The sequence below is a fragment of the Pongo pygmaeus genome, chromosome 2, assembly GCF_028885625.2.
Source record: "Pongo pygmaeus isolate AG05252 chromosome 2, NHGRI_mPonPyg2-v2.0_pri, whole genome shotgun sequence".
Classification (NCBI taxonomy): Eukaryota; Metazoa; Chordata; class Mammalia; order Primates; family Hominidae; genus Pongo; species Pongo pygmaeus.
This window is the reverse complement of record NC_085930.1, coordinates 179412645-179434503: the sequence shown is the minus strand read 5'-3', so window position 1 is coordinate 179434503 and position 21859 is coordinate 179412645. Positions and strand designations below refer to the sequence as shown.

The 21859-nt window shown below is 39.7% G+C and overlaps 1 protein-coding gene across 2 annotated transcripts in view; it reads right to left on the bottom strand.

Annotated features, from left to right (window-relative positions):
• Positions 1-21859, bottom strand: part of PRKCI (protein kinase C iota) — an 83549-nt gene that overhangs the window by 27036 nt on the left and 34654 nt on the right. Inside the window, exons 3-8 of one of the 2 annotated variants that reach the window (XM_063662417.1) lie at positions 19276-19365; positions 16231-16281; positions 11673-11770; positions 9103-9243; positions 6334-6388; positions 4362-4420 (exon numbers count right to left, since the gene is read on the bottom strand). In XM_063662417.1, the coding sequence (XP_063518487.1) occupies positions 4362-4420; positions 6334-6388; positions 9103-9243; positions 11673-11770; positions 16231-16281; positions 19276-19365 (494 nt within the window). The remainder of the gene's footprint in view (positions 1-4361; positions 4421-6333; positions 6389-9102; positions 9244-11672; positions 11771-16230; positions 16282-19275; positions 19366-21859) is intronic. The other variant, XM_054482052.2, reaches the window with a different exon arrangement.

Here is a 21859-nt window from a genome sequence, read left to right as displayed (position 1 = left end):
TGTTAGTGCAATACTTATTGATCAGCCTGCAGAACCGTGCACCAAATAAATCTTGTATAAATTACCCAGCCTCAGGTATTCCTTTATTCCTTCATTCATTCATTTATTTAAGAAAAGGTCTTATTCTGTCACCCAGGCTGCAGTGCAGTGGCACGAACATAGCTCACTGCAGCCATGAACTCCTGGGCTCAAGTGATCCTCCTGCCTCAGTCTCCCAAGTAGCTGGGACTACAGGCATGTGCCTCCAAACCCGGCTAATTTTTTTTTATTTTTTGTAGACATGGGGGGTCTTGCTATGTTGCCAAGGCTGGTTCTGAACTACTGGCCTCAAATGATCCTCCCGCTCCAAAGTGCTAGGATTATAGGTGTGAGCCACCACACCCAACCTTCAGGTATTCCTTTGTAACAACACAAAACAGACTAACACACAAGGATAAATAAAGCAGAGTGAAAAGAAACCAGGTTTGGGCAGGTTAAGAAAGAAGAGAATTGTAAGAAAATAAGTCAACACATAGACTTGAAATATGGCTAACTGGAAACTATAAGAGAGAATCAAGTGGAGCAAAAAAGATAGAGTTAACTTCACGGACACAATAATAAGGCTGAATGAAATGACAGACGCCACATAACAGTGAAATGTCATCTTCAAAGGGCCTAAAAAAGAAGAAAACAGCTGACCTAGAATTCTCTATCCTGCAAAAGTAGCTCACAAAGTGAAAGTGAAAGAAAAATATTTTCAGACAAACAAAAACTGAGTGGATCCATCACTACTAGGTGCTCACTAAAGGAAAAACTAAATTTAGTTCTTGAAGGAGAAAATGCATGATCTCAGATGGAGGAACAAAGACGTAGGAAGGAAAGAAAAACAAAAAGGGTAAAATGTGGGTAAATCTACAAAAGGAGTAACTGTTTAAAAAAACAAATATACACACACACAGAATTTTAAACTCTGACAATAATAGCACCCAAAGGCAGGAATGGAAAAGGAATGAATTTAAGGTGTGCCAAGGTCACTGCATTTTCTAGAGAAACAGTAAAAGTGTTATTTGTAATTTTTTTTTTTTTTGAGACGGAGTCTTGCTCTTTCGCCCAGGCTGGAGTGCAGTGGCACAATCTCGGCTCACTGCAAGCTCCGCCTCCTGGGTACACGCCATTCTCCTGCCTCAACCTCCCGAGTAGCTGGGACTACAGGAACCTGCCACCGCTCCTGGCTAATTTTTTGTATTTTTAGTAGAGACGGGGTTTCACCATGTTAGCCAGGATGGTCTCCTATCTCCTGACCTCGTGATCCACCCACCTCGGCCTCCCAAAGTGCTGGGATTACAGGCGTGAGCCACTGCGCCCGGCCTATTTGTAATATTTTTTAAACTCAAATTTTATCTTAGATAGAGGGGCTATGTGTGTGTGTTTGTTACATGAGTATATTGCAGCCAGGTAGTGAACGTAGTACTGAATAGGTAGTTTTTCAACCCATGCTGCCCCCCGCCGCAAGCAGTCTACAGTGTCTGCTGTTCCTATGATTATGTTTATGTGCACTCAGTGGCTAGCTCCTACTTGTGAGAACATGTAGTAGCTAGTTTTCTGTTCCTGCATTAATTCGTTTAGGATTATGACCTCCAGTTCTATCTATATTGCCACAAAATACATGGTTTCATGTTTTCTTTGCCCAATCCACTAGTGATGGACACCTAGGTTGATTCCATGTCTCTGCTATTGTGAACAGTGCAGTGATGAACACAGGAATGCATGTGTCTTTTTGATAGAATGATCTATTTTCCTTTGGGTACATACCCAGTAATGGGAGATTGCTGGGTCAAATCGTAACTCTGTTTCAAGTTCTTTAAGAAATCTCCAAATTGCTTTCCACAGTAGCTGAGCTAGTTTACATTTTCACCAACAGTATATAAGCATTCCCTTTTCTCTGCAGCCTCACCAGAATCTGTTGTTTTTTGACTTTTTTTTTTTTTTTTTGAGACAGTGTCTCACTCTGTCACCTAGGCTGTAGTGGCGCAATCACGGCTCACTGCAGCCTCGACCTTTGGGGTTCAAGCAATCCTCCTACCTCAATCTCCTGAAGAGCTGGTACTACAGGGGCGCAGCACTGGACCTGGCTAATGTTTCATTTTTTTGTAGAGACTATGTTGCCTAGGCTGCTCTTGAACTCCTGGGCTCAAACAATCCTTCCACCTCAGCCTCTCAAAGTACTGGGATTACCAGTGTGAGCCATCATGCCCAAGTTGATTTTTTAGTAACAGTTATTCTGACTGGTGTGAGATGGTATCTCACTGTGGTTCTGATTTCTATTTCTCTGATAATTAGTGATGATGAGTGGTTTTTCATGTTTGTTGGCTGCTTATAGGTCTTATTTTGAGATATATCTGTTCATGTCCTTTGCCCTTTATTTTTTTCTTTTTTTAAACAGTCTTGCTCTGTCCCCCAGACTGGGGTGCAGTGGCACGATCTTGGCTCATTGTAACATCCGCCTCCCCAGTTCCAATGATTCTCGTGCCTCAACCTCCTAAGTAGCTGGGATTATAGGTGTGTGCCACCACGCCCTAATTTTTTTTTATATTTTTAGTAGACATGGGGTTTCACTATGTTGGCCAGGCTGATCTCAAACTCCTGGCCTCAAGTTATCTGACTGCCTCTGCCTCCCAAAGTGCTGGGATTACTGGTGTAAGCCACCATGCCCGGCCCTTTGCTCATTTTTTAATGGGGTTGTTTTTTGCTGTTAAGTTCCTTATAGATTCTGGATATGAGATCTTTGCTGGATGTATAGTTTGTGACTATTTTCTCCCATTCTGTAGGTTGTCTGTTTATTAGTGGAATCTTTTGCTGCGCAGAAGCTCTGTAGTTTAATTAGGTCCCACTTGTCAATTTTTGGCTTTGTTGCAATTTTTTGGAGACTTAGCCAAAAATTCTTCGCCAAGGCCAATGTCGAGAGGGTATTTCCTAGGTTTTCTTCTAGGATTTTTATAGTCTGAGGTATTAAATTTAAATCTTTATTCCATCTTGAGTAAATTTTTGTATATGGTGATAAGGGTCCAGTGGTGACACATGCCTGTAGTCCCAGCTACCTGAGAGGTTGAGGTGGCTTGAACTCAAGAAGTTGAGGCTGTAGTGAGCCATCACTGCACCACTGCACAGGTGCCTGTGCAATAATCCTGTCTCACAAAAAAAAAAAAAAAGAAAAAGTTAAAAAGAAAAAAAGACTCTTTCAGACAAACAGAACAAGAAACTAAAACATAACATCAAATAGGTGACTAACAGGTTTCTTCAAAATAATACAAGAGTGAGGGAAGTGAGTAGACAAAATAACGCTGGATATGAATTGACAACTGTTTTAACTAACAATAGATACAAGGGCTTTGTTATATTATTCTGTTTACTTTTATTTATGTTTCGAAGTTTTGGCTGGGCATGGTGGCTCATGCCTGTAATCCTAACACTTTGAGAGGCTGATTTGGGAGAACTGCTTGAGGCCAGGATTTCGGGACTAGCCTGGGCAACATAGTGAGACTCTGTCTCTACAAAACAGAAAATGAAAAAATTAGCTGGGTGTGGTGGCACATGCCTATAGTCCTAGCTACTTGGGAGGCTAAGGTGGGAAGATAACTTGAGCCCAGGAGTTTAAGGTTGCAGTGAGCCACGATCACACCACTGCACTCCAGCCTGGGCAACACAGCAAGACCCCAACTCAAAAAAAAAAAAAGAAAGATATAGGAAAGAGAGGAGGCAGTGTGAACTAAATCTTTCATGTCCAGAAATACACAAAAATGAAAAATTGAAAAACAGAAATATAAATATTATGGACGTAACTAGAAATGGTTTAAAAGGTTGCCAAGAAGCCATACTGGGAGTGGAAGGTGGGAGACATGATTATCTTTTTCACTATAAGCTTTTTTCAAAAAACTGATTATTATTTTAATCAAATAATTTTAATTAAGAATTTTTGTTTTAAAAACTGATAAAATACTTAGTAGTCAAAAAAATAATGACAGTTAATATGTTTAATCATTTATTGTCTAAATAAGCAATTCAGGCACAAAACGGAAGGGTCTACTATATATTTTAAACAATACTACCAAGTATTTTAAATAGTATCCTTAAATACATTGTAATTTTCAGATTAAGCTATTTTAAAATGAAAATAAGTTATCCCACTAAATTATTTCCTAGTTTAAATTCATAATTTTATTACTAAATTAAATCAGAATAAAACTCTGGAATCATTACAAATCATTTTTGCATTTCACCATTATGATCTAAAAGTCTAAGCAGGTCAATATGTCATACTTTTAAACTCTTGAGCCTTATTAAAAAGCTAATGATATGATGTACAATAAGACAAATTATCTTACCTCTTTTTCTTCACCAACTTGATCCAAACTCTCATGACTTGAAGGATTATATGGAATTACTAAAAACCCAATACCAAACATTAAAAAAAAAAAAAAAAAAAAAAGGTGCAGGGAGAAAAAAACAGCAACCATTAATGAGTTTGAAATAAAAATTGTCTCCTGATTTTTATTTTAGTTTTTATTTTAGTTTTTACTTCTGAATAAATTTTCATTATTTAAAACTGAATACCTGTCCTACTAATAACAAATTGTATGTAAATACAATAGTTAAATCCTAATCTTTAGTGAGGGTAAAGAGAGCAAGCATCACAACCTGGTAGCCAAGTACTGCTTTTAACAAGTACTTTCGTTATTTTTAAAACATTTCTTTACAAATTAATCAAACACTTCCTGCTAAACAAATGACTCTATAAGATACGTTTAAATTTTTTAGTATGACTAAGACATAGAGATACAGGACCTCTGGTTTTCACTTCTCACTCCATCGTACTCAAAATTTTCCTGACTACCACAATGGTCAAGTAAAGAACAGACAAGGATGGAACTTCTACTTCTTAAAGCTACTTCGGGCAAAAAAAAAAAAAAAAAAAAAGAGCCTGCATTTCATAGAGTTGATCATTCTATGACTACGAGATTGCATTTTGTCTTTCCAGAAAAACTCCCTTGTTTTCCCTCTCTTGATTTAGTCCAGAGAAGATCATGCTGTTCTACCTCCTTTCACTGCTCTCCAAATTTCCCAGATACGTGTTTAAGGTTTTGTATCTATCTAACATTTTCAGTTACACCATCTTCCTGGAATTTCCTATACTGCATCTCTCTATGTTTCACATAATTTCTACTTCTGATAATAAAGCTTTTAATAAAAACAAGTCACTTTGGCTGGGCGCGGTGGCTCACACCTGTAATCCCAGCACTTTGGGAGGCCAAGGCGGATGGATTACTTGAGGTCAGGAATTCAAGACCAGCTTGGCCAACATGGTGAAACCCCGTCTCTACTAAAAATACAAAAAAATTAGCTGGGCACGGTGGCATGAACCTGTAATCCCAGATACTCAGGAGGCTGAGGCAGGAGAATTGCTTGAACCTGGGAGGTGGAGGATGCAGTGAGCCCAGATCATGCCACTGCACTCCAGCTTGGGCAACAGAGCAAGACTCTGTCTCAAAAGAAAAAGAAAAAAACGAGTCACCTGAACACAGTCAACATGGGCCACAAAATCAGCTTCATGTTTTTCATTATGGAAAAAAACTGAGTTTGCTGAATTTAAAGGCGTCTCAAAAGAAATTTATGTGAACTAGAAAAAATAGTCATTTGTTGTAGTTTACATACTTTTTTTTTTTTTTAAAATAGAGACAGAGTCTCCCTGTGTTGGCCAGGCTGGTCTTGAACTCCTGAGCTCAAGAGATCCTCCTGCCTCGACCTCCCAAAGTGCTGAGATTACAGGCATGAGCCACCTGGCCCACAGTTGTCTTTTTTTTTTCTCTCTTTTTTGAGATGGAGTCTTGAGGAGTCTTGTTCTGTCGCCCAGGCTAGAGTGCAGTGGCGTGATCTTGGCTCACTGCAACCTCCGACTCCTGGGTTCAAGCGATTCTCCCACCTCAGCCTCCTGAGTAGCTGGGACTACAGGAGTGCGCCACCACACCCCGCTAATTTTTGTATTTTTAGTAGAGACGGGGTTTTACCACGTTGGCCAGGCTGGTCTCGAACTCCTGACCTCAGGTGATCCACCTGCCTCAGCCTCCCAAAGTGCTGGGATTACAGGCGTAAGCCACCGCACCCAGCCCACAGTTGTCTTTTAAAAATGCCAAATGTGTATGTTAAATAGTGTGACTGACTTTACCACTACAAAATATATGTATTTACTTTTAACTGGGAAGAAATAAATGTTTTTAAACTTGGGTAAGACATCACCTAAGTAAGTCTTTACATGCTACTCTGTAAATGAACAATGGGTTGTGCCAGCACCACTCTTACCTGTCTGTGCATGGTCAGAATGCATGGATGACTGATCCATGGGCATCATTGGTTCCTACAAACATTTCCAAAGACACAGTAACTCAGTGGAGTACCCTATTATACCCAGAAATAACACTATTTCAACAACACACAGCATATTAAAATTTAATTTTGAAAGAATATAACTTAAGTGAGAATTATATTTACTTTTAATTTTGTTTTATGAAACTATACAATACTGCTGTGAATGAGGTAATGTTAGTCACATTTTACAGAAAACACAAAACTAATTTCAGACCACCAATTAGAAATCAAATTAAACTGCCATATATTCTGCTTTGCTTCTCTTCAAAACCACCTATTCTTTCTTCAAGCTCCACTTCAGATCTTTGGCAAAAATAAGTCTCTGGAATATGCATTCTTTAGCTGGGGTCCGGGGTAGACTTCAGGATGTCTATAACCTCTTAAAATTACATGTAAAATTTTGTGGGGTTCCCATTTTCCTGAAGATTCTCAAGGGTGTCAGTGGCCCCAAAAAAGAGAAAAGAAATACTTTCTAGAATCTAACTTACCCAAATAACGGTGAATAATCTCAAGAAAAAGGTAAATTCAAACCCAAGTTATTACTGATTTATTCTTACACTCACATTTAATGAATACCAGCAGGAAAAAGTAAACTTGAGAAAGAACATTAATGATACAGTTAGCATTTCAAGGCTGCCTTAAAGAAAGGCTCATAAGTAAGCTTAAGGATTTTTAAAATTTCAATATAATCACTAACCTCGCCCCCTTTCCTTCCATATGACACCAAAGAATACTCAAAAATATTAACAGTAACCTACATAAATTATGTTGGAAATATTCAGCCTTCTGTTTTTCCTTAAGATTGGATTTTCCCCTTTACTACAAACCCATTCCTAAGCTTATATGAACTAATTAAAGATTTTAATACCAAAGAGCTACCAGTAATAACCTGCTTTCACAATGTCCAAAGCAAGTCCCATGAATAAACATGGAATAACAATTGTAAAGGACAATTTAGAAAGATGCATCCAGTTATTTTTCTTTCTTTTTTTGACTGTTCCTTGTGGAGCAGGGCTAATAGATAGGCAGTGCGCTTAGACAGCTGCATCCAGGTATTTTTTTAAATGCGTATCTTTTAACCCAGTAATTCTAATTCTGGATCCTTAAGGAAGTAAGATTTGCCAGAAAGTTCACTAAGATTGGCCAAGTGCAGTGGCTCATGACTGTAATCTCCTTTGGGAGACCGAGGCAGGTGGATCACCTGAGGTCAGGAATTCAAGACCAGTCTGATCAACGTGGCAAAAACCCCGTCTCTACTGAAAATACAAAAATTAGCTGGACGTGGTGGCACACACCTGTAATCCCAGCTACTTGGGAGGCTGAGGCAGGAGAATTGCTTGAACCCGGGAGGTTGCAGTGAGCCAAAATTGTGCCACTACATTCCAGCCTGGGAGACAGAGCGAGGCTCTGTCTCAAAACAACAACAAAAAAGACACACACAAGCACATGTGCCTTCTGGTGGATAAACAACCCTCTGTAAAGTCGACTCAAAAACAATCCACCAAAACAAACAAACCAACCCCAGTATCTAATCAAACCTCGACATCCAACTGCTGTACAAGATAAAAGAATAAAGAAGACAATAACATACTGAACATAACCAGGAGAAGTAATGAGCAAAATTTTGCAACAGTGTAAATGACAAACAACTGTTTCTTTTACAATTAAATTGTAAGGAAAAAAAGAAGAGAAAGAAATGAAGAAAGAACCAGTAAATTAAAGAATATGTAAGAGATCAATCAATTGTACAAGTGGATTTCATTTGGATCCTGATTCATAATGAAAACTATAAAAACAAAATTATAATATTTATGAGAACACTTACTGGATATTTGACATAAGGAATTTGTTTTTTAGTTAGGTTTTTTAAAAAGTCCTTCTCTTTTAGAGGTACATACTGAAATACGTCTGAGATTTATTTGAAAATAATACAGGGCAAGGGGAAGTTAAGTGAATGGGGGTACAGATGAAACCAAGATTAGACATGAGTTGATAACTGTTGGAGCTGGATGTCTAGTAAATAGGAGTTCATTATAGTGTTCCACCTACTCTTATACATGTTTACATTTTTTCCATATGGAAAATTAAAAATGTTTATGCATATAAATTTGCACAGGAAAAGTTCTGGAAGGATATCCACCAAATGACAATTACCTTTAGATGGTAGAATATATGTGGACTTTTACTTAATTTTTTTATTCATCTGTATTCTGCATTTTTTTCTATAACAAACATGTTTTATATACTTAAAACAGAAATTAATAAAAATTTTAAATGCTTTCCTCATCAGTAATCTCACAGTTTAAATAGCAAACATGATACCTTTGACTCTTCTTACCTGATATCTGCTTAGGATAGAAGCTAGAATAATGTGAGCTATAAACTAATATGTTCAGATTAAAGGAGAGGGGAAAAAAACTCTTAAACGGTTCTCTCTGTAGCTTCCTAATTTAGACGAGAGGATTTTATAGCGGGTCAAAGAAGTTAACTATATCCCACAAACAAATATTACCACAGATATTTCGAAGTTCCAAAGTTCACAGTATGTTAACAGTAACGTAAGGTATTCCTACCCACACTCTGTAGCTACTCTGTTGTGCTGTAATTCCTGAACACCTCCCTATTTTAGCACTCTGTTCTAGTAGTGTTATCAAGCACGCTCTTAAAAAAAAAAAAAAAAAAGGACAGACAACTGTATCTTACCGGTGGCAAAGAATGCCGCCCACATTCAATTGTGACGAGTTTATGGCACTTCTTATGAACCAAGAGTTTGCAGTTGATGCACTTATATCCTTGGCGTCCAAGTCCCCATATTCGGTCTGTGCAGATGGCACAGTGAGCACGCTGAAAAGAGTAATTTAACAATATTTTATTAACCAAAAAGAAGGTCATAATCATTTCCCAAACAGTTTGCTGACTCAATTACCTTTGTCACGGTGTCAACTGTCAGCCCACCACAAAAACAAAAACAAAAGCAAAACAAAGCTTCCTCATACATAATTTTTTAAAAGCTACGAAGGTCAGCGAAAAACAGAGCTTATTTTAAAGAGACAGTGAAATCTGCAACCACACTTCTTTCTGTTATAAGTCTAAGAATTTTCAGTCTTTACATAATCAAGTTCAAAATAACGAAAACAGAATTAAACTAGAAATACATATGGCAGAAAAAGCCATTGAAGGACTCCTAAGCAAACATAAACCTTGCAGGCTGTTCAGAGGTCAAACCAAAGCTCTGTTTTCTTAAAGAGCAATAACCTAAAGTGACTTTTCATTTCAAAGTCGCCTTCTTCTTCTTTTCTTTCTTTTTTTTTTGAGACAGAGTTTCGCTCTTGTTGCCCAGGCTGGAATGCAATGGCACAATCTCGGCTTACCGCAACCTCCGCCTCCCGGGTTCAAGTGATTCTCCTGCCTCAGCCTCCAGAGTAGCTGGGATTACAGGCATGCGCCACCATACCTGGCTAAGTTTTGTATTTTTAGGAGAGACGGGGTTTCACCATGTTGGTCAGGCTGGTCTCAAACTCCTGGACCTCAGGTGATCCACCCACCTCGGCCTCCCAAAGTGCTGGGATTACATGTGTGAGCCACTGCGCTCAGTCTCTCTTTTTATTTATTTATTTATTTTTAAGAGACAGGGTCTTGCTCTGTCAGCCAGGCTGGAGTCCAGTGGAGTCACTTTGATTCACTGCAGCCTCAACCTCCTGGGCTCAAGCTTCCTGAGTAGCTAGGACTACAGGTGTGCGCCACCATGCCCTGCTAATGATTGTATTTTTTGTAGAGATGGGATCTCACACTACGTTACCCTGGCTGGTCTCGAACTCCTGGGCTTCAGTGTTCCCCCTTCTCAGCCTCCCAAACTGCTGAGATTACAGGCATGTGCCACTGCACCCAGCCTCAAAGCCTTCTTAAATGTCAGTGCTACTGGAAGTAAAAGAGTTTGGAGAGGGATTTCGGGTGGTGGTTTCTATTTACGTTAATTAATTACATGGCATTAGTTTTAGAATGGAAATGGCATCCAAAAATTTGCAGTTATCAAGAGTATTTAAAAAATTCATTTCTGGCCAGGCATGGTGGCTCAAGCCTGTAATCCCAGCACTTTGGGAGGCCGAGGCAGACGGATCACGTGAGGTCAGGAGTTTGAGACCAGCTTGGCCAACAAGGTAAAACTCCATCTCTACTAAAAATACAAAAAATAGCCAGGTCTGTTGGCTGATGCCTGTAGTCCCAGGTACTCAGGAGGCTGAGACACAAGAATCGCTTGAACCCAGGAGATGCAGGTTGCAGTGAGCTGAGACTGTGCCATCGCACTCCAGCCTGGGCAATAGAGCGGGACTCCATCTTTAAAATTAAAAATAAATAAATAAATAAATAATAAATGAATAACTGACTCTGAAGACAGACTGCTGCTTTCAAACTTTGGTTCTATCACTTACCAGCTGTATTATCTTGGGCAAGTTACTTAACTGCCCTGTACTTGAGTTTTGCCATCTATAAAGTGGAAATATATAGTGCCTATCTTACAGGGTTGTTGTAAGGATTAAATGAATCAATGTATATAAGGCATTTGGAAAAGTGCCTGGTACATAGTACAACCCAGAAAAGTGTTTGCTATTATTATTTTCTAAACAGTGAAAATCAAATTACAACACTAACTGGAAAAATAAAGATTAAATAAATAAACCTTGCTTGTTTTCTGGCTGCCTTAAATTATATTTTAAAATCCAATTTTCTTACAGCTAGGTTATATTATGTGGAATAAGTAATCATTCAATCTGGAGCTTTTTTTTTTTTTTTTTGAAACTGGGTCTTGCTCCATTGCCCAGGCTGGAGTGCAGTGGCACAATCTCAGCTCACTGCAACCTCTGCCTCCCAGACTCAAGTGATTCTCCTGCCTCAGCCTCCCGAGTAGCTGAGACTACAGGTGCATGCGACTGCACCCAGCTAATTTTTGTATTTTTAATAGAGATAAGGTTTTGCCATGTTGGCCAGACTGGTCTTGAACGCCTGGCCTCAACTGATCCGGCAGCCTTGGCCTCCCAATGTGCTGGGATTATAGGCCTGAGCCACCACACCTGGCCTGGAGCATTTTTAAGAGTGAAAGAGATGCTATTAAAAATTATAGGCATACTGCCTCAGGCAAACTGGAAATGTAAGGTCATGCTACTTATGTATTTAAAAGTGTATAACAAGACTTAATAACAAACTACCTTTCTTTCATAGTAGAAAGGGAAAAAATAGCTGTTTCACATTATCAGCATTCAACAAACTATGTTTACCCTGTTGAAACGCTTGGCTTGGAAAGTGTGGCCATTGGCACAATAAAGCTTTCTCCAGCGGCGTGCACCTCTACGGTAGATGGATTCTGAAGAGAGAGCAATAGTTAAAAAAGAAAAAAGAGCAAGTGTGAGTAAAAATCATTTTATAATTGTCTGTAATTTTTTTCATGATACTCATTGCAAGAAAAAAAAAATACTGATAAAAACCTGAACGTCAAAAAGTAAAATAGATTCATCAAGGGACCAGATAAAAATAAAGACCACAGAGTATAAATATTTGACTACTACTGCCTACTGCTTGTCCTTTTTTTTTTTTTTTTTTTTTGGTGAGACGGAGTCTTGTTCTGTCACCCAGGCTGGAGTGCAGTGGCACAGTCTCAGCTCACTGCAACCTCCACCTCCTGGGTTCAAGTGATTCTCCTGCCTCCCAAGTAGCTGGGATTACAGGGATGCGCCACCATGCCTAGCTAATTTTGTATTTTTAGTAGAGACGGGGTTTCTCCATGTTGGTCAGGCTGGCCTTGAACTCCCGACCTCAGATGATCCGCCCGCCTCGGCCTCCCAAAGTGCTGGGATTACAGGCGTGAGCCAACGCGCCCAGCCTACTACCGCTTTTCTTTTTAAAAATTTTCCTCCAACTTTTTATTTTAAACACCTTTTAATCCTACAGAAAAGGTAAAAGAATAGACACCTGCATCTTTCACCGAGATTTACCAATTATTCACGTTTTGTCATATTTACTTTCTTCACTACAAAAAACACACACTTTTTTTTTTTCTGAATTACTTGGAAGTAAAATGCAGACATCATGGCACTTAAATACTCTTAAATACCCAAGTATCCATTGTCTGAGATTAAGGATATTCCGCACCACCCCCCACCCAATTCTACCTAACCACAATACAATTACCATATCTTAGAAAATAATATTAATTCAATATCAACCAATATACAATTCATATACAAACTTCACTAACTGGTCTCAAAGTGACTTTCTTTTTTGAGACACAGTCTCACTCCATCACCCAAACTGGAGTCCAGTGGTACAATCTCAGCCCACTGCAACCTCCGCCTCCTGGGTTTAAGCAATTCTCCTGCCTCAGCCACCCGAGTAGCTGGGATTGCAGGTACACGCCACCACACCCAGCTAATTTTTTTGTATTTTTAGTAAAGACGGGGTTTTGCCATGTTGGCCAGGCTGGTCTCAAAACTACTGACCTCAAGTGATCTGCCTGCCTCAGCCTCCCAAAGTGCTGGGATTACAGGCGTGGGCCACTGTGCCCGGCCCCAAAGTGACTTTCAAAGCTCACTTTTTCTATCCAGGATGCAATCAAGATTCAGGGACTGCATGCGATCATGTCTTTTTGGTCTCCTTAGCATTCTAAAACATTCACTCTGCCTCATTTGTTGTTACTTCTTTTTCACGGTTGACTTTTTTTTTTTTTTTTAAAGAGTCTGGTTAATTGTTTCATGTTATATCCCACATTCTGGATTTGTCTGTTTACTTACGATTGGAGGCAGTATTAAATACCTTTGGCAAAAATGACACATAGGTAGTGTTGCATATTTCTTATCTCATTACTTTTCACAAGATAGACAAATGTCGGAATATCAACTCCCACTACTGATGTTCAATAACCATTAAAGGTAGTGACTGCTAGATCTCTTCATTGTAAAGGTACATTTCACTCTTTGTAACTAATCAGTTAAGTGATATTTTGTACCAGAAGCATAACTTTTTCCCCAACAACTTTTCATCCAGTGGTCTTTACATGTTTCTTAAATATAGTTAGAGAAAGAGGTTCCAAACAATAAAATCTAGTCCACCTTCATATTTTTAAGTCCATGATTATTACATATATTGTCTATTAGTCATTAATAATAACATCCCACAGTAATGGTAATAACAGTAATAGTTAATACCATAGAAAGATTACAATGGGTTCCCAAAGTCATATTTTAAAGCAAATGTAGCAATGGGTTTACTATTTAAAATTAAGATACTAAAGACCAGTTACAGTGCTCTCAATTAGAAATCTTAGGATAGCTTAATACAGAATTGAAAGTTTAGGCCGGGCGCGGTAGCTCATGCCTGTAATCCCAGCACTTTGGGAGGCCGAGGTGGGCGGATCACAAGGTCAGGAGATCGAGACCATCCTGGCTAGCACGGCGAAATCCAGTCTCTACTAAAAATACAAAAAAAAAAATTAGCCAGGCGTGGTAGTGGGCACCTAAAATTCCAGCTACTCAGGAGGCTGAATGGCATAAACCCAGGAGGCAGAGCTTGCAGTGAGCCGAGTTCTCGCCACTGCACTCCAGCCTGGGCAACAGAGCAAGACCATCTCAAAAAAAAAAAAAAAAAAAAGTTTAGAGCTAGAGCTATTTCAATTAATTCAAAGCAAAGCATTTAGCATTTACCACTATTCCTTCTAAAGTGATGGGCGTGTGCAGAAACCACAAATGAAAATGAGTTGCCTAATATCCACAATTAGTAAATTATGCCAAATACCAAAAGCAATAACTTACAATCAAACATAAGTTTGCATATTAAATTACATTAGAACAAAGAGTAGTTGGACACTCTTAGTTCATCTCATTAATAGTAACCATTGGCTTAGATATTCCAAAGAAATTCCGTTAACAATTCCTGACCTGGGGAAGCTTTTAAATGGTGGTTCTCAAACTTTAGTGTGCATCAGAATCACCTGAAGAGCTTGTTAAATCTGGTAGCTCAGCCCCAGTCCAAGAGTTTATGAATCACGTAGAATGGAGTGCAGTTTTTTTCTTTTTTTTTTGAGACGGAGTCTCGCTCTGTTGCCCAGATTGGAGTGTAGTGGCGCGATCTCAGCTCACTGCAACCTTCGCTTCCCAGGTTCAAGCAATTCTTCTGCCTCAGCCTCCCAGGTAGCTAGGATTGCAGGTATGCACCACCACACCAGCTAACTTTTTTTGTATTTTTAGTAGAGATGGGCTTTCACCATGTTGGCCAGGCTGGTCTTGAACTCCTGACCTCAGGTGATCTGCCTGCCTCAGCCTCCCAAAGTGCTAGGGTTACAGGCATGAGCCACTGCACTCAGCCTGGAGTGCAGTTTCTATTCAGTTCTCGGGTGAAGCTGATGCTGTGGTCCCCAATGGCTACATTTTGAGAGTCCATTTTAAAATACAAAGATGTCCAGATTTCACCTCCACACTAATTCATTAAGCTTGGGGATGGAAATCTGGCATTGATCATTCCCTCCATCCTACAATTTTAATGTGTCCAAGGGTAAGAACCACCATTCCACTGTGGACTCTGGTTGGTTACCTGAAGTTACTAGGAGTTGGAGATCTAATAAATATACACATTTCTCTGGGTCAACTGTAGGAAGTCTGCAATATTTAAAGATATTTAATAAGGAACGTGGGGCCAGGTGCAGTGGCTCACACCTGTAATCACAGCACTTTGGGAGGCTGAGGCAGGTGGATCACCTGAGGTCAGTGGTTCAAGACCGGCCTGGCCAACATGGTGAAACCTCAACTCTACTAAAAGTACAAAAATAAGCTGAGCATGATGATGGCGCCTGTAATCCCAGGTACTCAGGAGGCTGAGGTAGGAGAATTGCTTGAACCCCAGAGGTGGAGGTTGCAATGAGCTAAGATTGCGTCACTGCACTCCAGCCTGGGTGAGAGAGCGAGATTCTGTCTCAAAAACAACAACAAAAAAAGTGACTTAATACTTGTTTAAGAAAAAAACACTGCAGAAAAAAAAAAAAGCCAATTCCTAATTACGTGTGCTGAGTGTCACGTCATTCTCAAGTGGTATAGCCAAAAAAAAAAAAAAAAGTGCATTTGTTATGTATAACTGTGCATGCATGTATGAGACACAGACAGATACAGAGATAAAGCAAACAGGGAAAATGTTTAAAATTGGTAAATCTGGGCAAAGGATATATAGGTATCCTTGTTTTCCATGTTGTTTCAACTTCTGCATAGGTTTGAACATTTCCAAAATTGAATTTTAAAACTTAAATTTAACTTAATATTCCTTTCATACGTGCAACGGACAATCATGTAAGTTGTAACTAAGAACTATCTGAATTTGATCTGGCAAAGTAGCATTTGGGCAGTCACTAATATATTCTAAATTGACTGTAATATGGAAAAGAAATCAAATGAATTAGAACTTCTATTTCCTTTTTTTTTTTTTTCCTTGAGACAAGGCCTGTCTCTGTCATCCATACTAGAGTGCAGTAGTGCGACCTTGGCTCACTGCAGCCTCAAACTCCTGGGCTCAAGGGATCCTCCCACCTCAATCTCCCAAGCAGCTGAGATTATAGGCACACACCATGCTAATTTTTTTGTATGTTTTTGGAAAGACAAGGTCTCACTTTGTTGCCAAGGCTGGTCTTGAACTCCTGGGCTTAAGCGATCCTCCCACCTCAGCCTCCCACAGTGCTGGGATTACAGGCATTAGCCACTGTCCACTGCACCTAGCTAAAAATTCTATCTCTGATTTCTTTTTCACTTGTACCATAGCATAGTAACTCTTGTAAAAGGTATGAAGTATATAAACACTCACTATCTTCTCCTGGACAAGGCATCCCAGGACGTTCTGGTACACAAGGGAACACTGAAAGAAAATAAACGAAGATGAGTTAACAGCATATTTAAAACATACAAATTACACAGAATTTAAAATTCAAATGTAAAAGAAACTGACCCAGATTTCAACCTGACCCTCTCTTCACTTGAGACAAGATACTTAGCATGTGGTCAATATTATTTGCCAAAGGGATTCATTTTACCAAGGCCATATAAAAGAAGGTTTTATTTGCCTTGCTTTGTTGATGTTAAAAAAGAAAAAAAAGGTCTTATGAAAACAAATATGTCTATAAACAATGCATTAGGCTGGGCACGGTGGTTTATGCCTCTAATCCCAGCACTCTGGGAGGCCAAGGTGGGTGGATCACTTGAGGTCAGGAGATGCCAGCCTGGCCAACATGGTAAAACTCTGTCTCTACCAAAAAATACAAAAAAAATTAGCCTGGCATGGTGGCGTGCCTATAATCCCAGCTCCCTGGGAAGCTGAGGCCCTGGAATCGCTTGAACCTGGGAGGCAAAGGTTGCAGTAAGCTGAGATCATGTCACTGCACTCCAGCCTGGGTGACAGAGTAAGACACCATCTCAGAAACAAAAACAAAAACAAAACAAAACAAAAAAACCAATGCATCAGAAGCTCAAATGACTAATTCCAGTCCCTGTTACATCATGAATTATTTTCTTATCCTTAAAGAAATCATTAACTAGTATCTCCTTAAATCCTTGGTATAGTGGGACAAGTTTGTCACAATGAAGGATGAAAGTTAAATTACAAAAATGTATACAAATATGGAACATAAAATATTGGTTTTTAAAAGATGTGTACTAAACTTAGGAATAAATTAACACCAGAAACAGTACCAAAATCAAAAATGTAAATTTACATTAGAAACTTTAAATTTATATACTAATTCAAACCATTTTTATAACAAGGTAGAATAAAAAGCAACAATTTATTTATGAATACCTAGTCAGCTATTCCTAGTCTGTGATGTACTAAAGGACACAGTTTAATAAAGAGCACAGACTATAGGAAGCACAGTTCCTAATGCATATTTTTAAAAGCTGAAACATAAGCTAGCTTCTGAAAACATCTGTGATGTAGTATTAAAAGGCCATAAGACTTAAAACTGACTGTTTAATACCATTCATCAATCACTTCTTTATGCATTCATTGTAATTTTATTCTGGAAAGAGATGACCAAAAAAAACAGACTCTTAAAGCTCTTTTAGAATCTCAACAAAGTACATTATGGATCCCTTGTGAGTTACTACGTCAAATTCTGGAGGTAGAAGGCGTGGTGGCTGACGCCTGTAATCCCAGAACTTTGGGAGACCAAGGCAGGCAGATCACCTGAGGTCAGGAGTTCGAGACCAGCCTGGCCAACATGGTGAAACCCCGTCTCTACTAAAAATACAAAAATTAGCTGGGCATGGTGGTAGCCGCCTGTAATCCCAGGTACTTTGGAAGCTGAGGCATGAGAATCACTTGAACACAGGAGGCCAAGGTTGCAGTAAGTTGAGATTGTGCCACTGCCCTCTAGCCTGGGCAACAGAGTGAAACTGTCTCAAAAAAAAAAAAAAAAAAGATAAAATCAAACCACTGTTTCTAAAAAAAAAAAAAAAAATACACTGTAAAGAAAAATACAAAGAAATAATAATAAGGCACTGAAATGATTCATTATACTTAAGGAAAGATTTACATTTGTTTCACTTTTTTAGACGTTTCCTAAGTCTGGTCTCATAGCTTTCAAAAATGTTCAACGAAATACTGCCAATATATTGCTATTAAATGCAGTATATTAAGAGGTTCTTGGCTGGGCATGGTGGTTCATGCCTCTAATCCCAGCACTTTGGGAGGCCCAGGTGGTAGGACTCCTTGAGCACAGGAGTTTGAGACCAGCCTGGGCATCATAGTGATATCCGATCTTTACAAAAAAAAAAAAAAAAGATTAGCCAGTCATAGTGGTGCGGCAGTGCCTGTAGTCTCAGTTACTCAGGAGGCTGAGGTGGGAGGATCGCTTGAACCTGGGAAGTCAAGACTGCAGTGAGCTATGACTGCACTAATGCACTCCAGCCTCGGCAACAGAGTGAGAGAAACTGCCTCAAAAAAAAAAAAAAAAAAGTTTTACATGACTTTTGATGGTTAGCATAGTTGAATGAAATAAACACAAATTTGGAATCAGAATTCCTAGATTCACAATCCAGGTCTACAATGCGCCAGTTACATGATAACTGAGTTTAGGTTACTTCTTCTATGCCACTTCCTACATCTCAAGGTTGCTGAGGTATAAACATATTAATGTCTCTAAAGCATCATGTAAATGGGCCTGGTGCAGTGGCTCATGCCTGTAATCTCAGTACTTTGGGAGACCAAGGCAGGCGGATCTCTTGAGGCCAGGAGTTTGAGACCAGCCTGGCCAACATGGTGAAACCCTGTCTCTACTACAAATACAAAAATTAGCCAGCCATGGTGGTGCACGCCTGTAATCCCAGCTACTTGGGAGGCTGAGGCGCTTGAACCCGGGAGGCAGAGGTTGCAGTGGGCCGAGATCACACCACTGTACTCCAGCCTGGGTGACAGAGTGAGACTGTCTCAAAAATAAATAAAGGAATCATGTAAATAGTTTCACTATTAACCTTTAAGCAAAAGAAAAGATATTTAAGATACCTTACCTTTGGAGGTCATTATTTGTATACATTATAAAATTTCAAGTAGATGACTTAGATTCCCCAGGCTCTCAATTTTTAAGTTCTATCATAAACTTGCTGTGATACACTGAGAAATCACATTTTAATATCCAACAAGACATACAGAGACCACAAAATTCCCCAGACTATAAGAAGCAGATTAATTTTACCTTCTGTAGCACATGAGAAACTACTAAATAATGACAATTCCTTAGGCATGAGTCACAGATATTGAGAAAATGACATTGAGATTATGTTTCAAAATGGTCAAGAATAAAGACTGATTTCAAAGAAATTATCAGTCTGGACGAGTATGAAATGACTACTCTCTTACCATGAATCAAGAGTTCAGAATCCTTGTTTAGCTCATAAAGTCTAAAGGCTTCTTCTAACTCCAACTGAGATGATACTGTACACGGGTCTCCTAAAAAACACAAAAGTAAAGTAAAAGTCACTTTAAAACCCCTAAATGTGATGATTGCTAAACAAATTTCATAATGTAAATTTTTAGAAAAAATAATCTCATATTTATAAACAGAAATATAGCACAAGGACAAATATTTATTTACTTATTATTATTATTTGGAGACGGATTTTTGCTCTTGTCGCCCAGGCTGGAGTGCAGTGGCGTGATCCAGGCTCACTGCAACCTCTGCCTCCTGGGTTCAAGCGATTCTCCTGCCTCAGCTTCCCAAGTAGCTGGGATTACAGGTGTGTGCCACCACACCCAGCTAATTTTTGTATTAGTAGAGACGGGGTTTCACCATGTTGTCCAGGCTGGTCTCGAACTCCTGACCTCAGGTGATCCGCCTGCCTCGGCCTCCCAAAGTGCTGGGATTATAGGCGTGAAGCACCATACCTGGCCTAAGGACAAATATTTAGATATTTATTTAGACAATTCAATTTTCTGAAGTAGGTAACATATAACTTCCATTTCTATTTGCATAAAAATACTACATGAGGTTCACAGACACCAATGTATATAGATATAAAATTTTGTTCTTTGGTTTTCTTTTTTGGTGAGACAGGGTCTCACTCTGTCACTCAAGGCTGAATGCAGTGACATGATCATGGCTCACTACAGCCTCGACCTCCTAGGCTCAAGCAATCCTCCCGCCTGGGCCTCCCAAAGTATTGGGATTACGGGCATGAGCCACCACACCTGGCCATTTTGTTCTTAACATTGTATATATCCCAAATACAGCAAACAGAATCTATTCCTGACCACATTTTTTTGTTTTGTTTTTTTTTTGGAGATGGAGTTTGGCTCTTGTTGCCCAGGCTGGAGTGCAATGGTGTGATCTTGGCTCACTGCAACCTCCGCCTCCTGGGTTCAAGTGATTCTCCTGCCTCAGCCTTCCAAATAGCTGGGACTACAGACGTGCACCACCATGCCTCGCTACTGACCACAGTTTAAACTGTCACTGCTATGTGTCTAATGGGAAAGTCTAAAGAGCAGACTTTCTGTTACCTGTTTCTTTAAAAGAGGAAGTGAAAATAGTTCCATTGCCACAATACGATTAGTTAGAAGTCTCCACGTAATCATTTTATCAAATTTTTCCTTTCACATGACAGAGCCTCCTCAAAGGAGTCACAGAAATGAAAAGCTACAAAAGTACTGAAGAACAGTTGCACTTGAGCTGCTATGAAATATAAATGAACAGTTTTAGTAACAGACACACAGAGAAGGGATGGAAGAAACACCTCCCTTACCTAACCAGCCAGACAACTGAGTCATTCCTGGCAATCAATGAGGTGGCACATCTGCCTGGACTATGGCATTCCTCAATGAAAAAGTCATTCAGGCCAGGTGTGGTGGCCTGTAATCCCAACAGTTTGGGAGGCCGAGGCAGGCGGGTCACTTGAGGTCAGGAGTTCGAGACCAGCCTGGCCAACATGGCAAAAGCCCGTCTCTACTAAAAATAAAAAAATTAGCCAGGCACAGTGGTGTGTGCCTGCAATCCCAGCTACTCGGGAGGCTAAGGTAGAAGAATCGCTTGAACCTAGGAAGCAGAGGGTGTAGTGAGTCAAGATTGTGCTACTGCACTCCAGCCTGGGAAACAAAGCAAGACTATCTCAAAAAAAAAAAAAAGAAGAAGAAGAAGTCATTTAAAGCCTAGTTTGGACCTGAGCGAGTGAGAGTGAATCCTTCACTCTGCCATTGATTTGCTAATTCCCATAGTTACTACGCACTAGATGCCACCAACCCTATCCAAACCTCAATCACCAGCATACAGCTTGGTCTGCTAATTGAGAAAGAAAAACAAAGTCATTTTTTCCTGGCTACTCAAAGAAAAGAGTGCCTCTCCTTTTTTTTCTCCCACTTGACCACTGCATCCCTACTTCCTTTTATCTTCTTTGAGCTCCTCCGTTCCATTTCCATTTTTTCTTTCCTTCTATTTCCTAGCTCTTCTCAGGCAAAGGCATTTCTGAGTCTCCTTCTCAAAAACCTCTTTCAGGCCAGGTGCAGTGGCTCACACCTGTAATCCCAGCACTTTGGGAGGCCGAGGTGGGTGGATCGCCTGAGGTCAGGAGTTCGAGACCAGCCTGGCCAACATGGTGAAACCCCGTCTCTACAAAAATTAGACGGGCATGGTGGCACGTGCCTGTTGTCCCAGCTACTCGGGAGGCTGAGGCAGGTGAATCGCTTGAACTTGGGAGGCGGAGGTTGCAGTGAACCGAGATCACACCATTGCACTCCAGCCTGGGCAACAAGAGCGAGACTTCGTCTCCAAAAAAAAAAAACAAAAACTCTTTCCCATTCAGATTGACACTCCAGTCATTCAGTAGTCACAAATCTCAAGAGTAAAACTAGAGACTAAAACTGGAGGAAACAGGTGAGAAGAAGAGAAAGGAAAAGGGGCAGGGTCTTTGTTTTTTTCACTTCATACTTCTCTTTAATATTTTAAAAATCATAA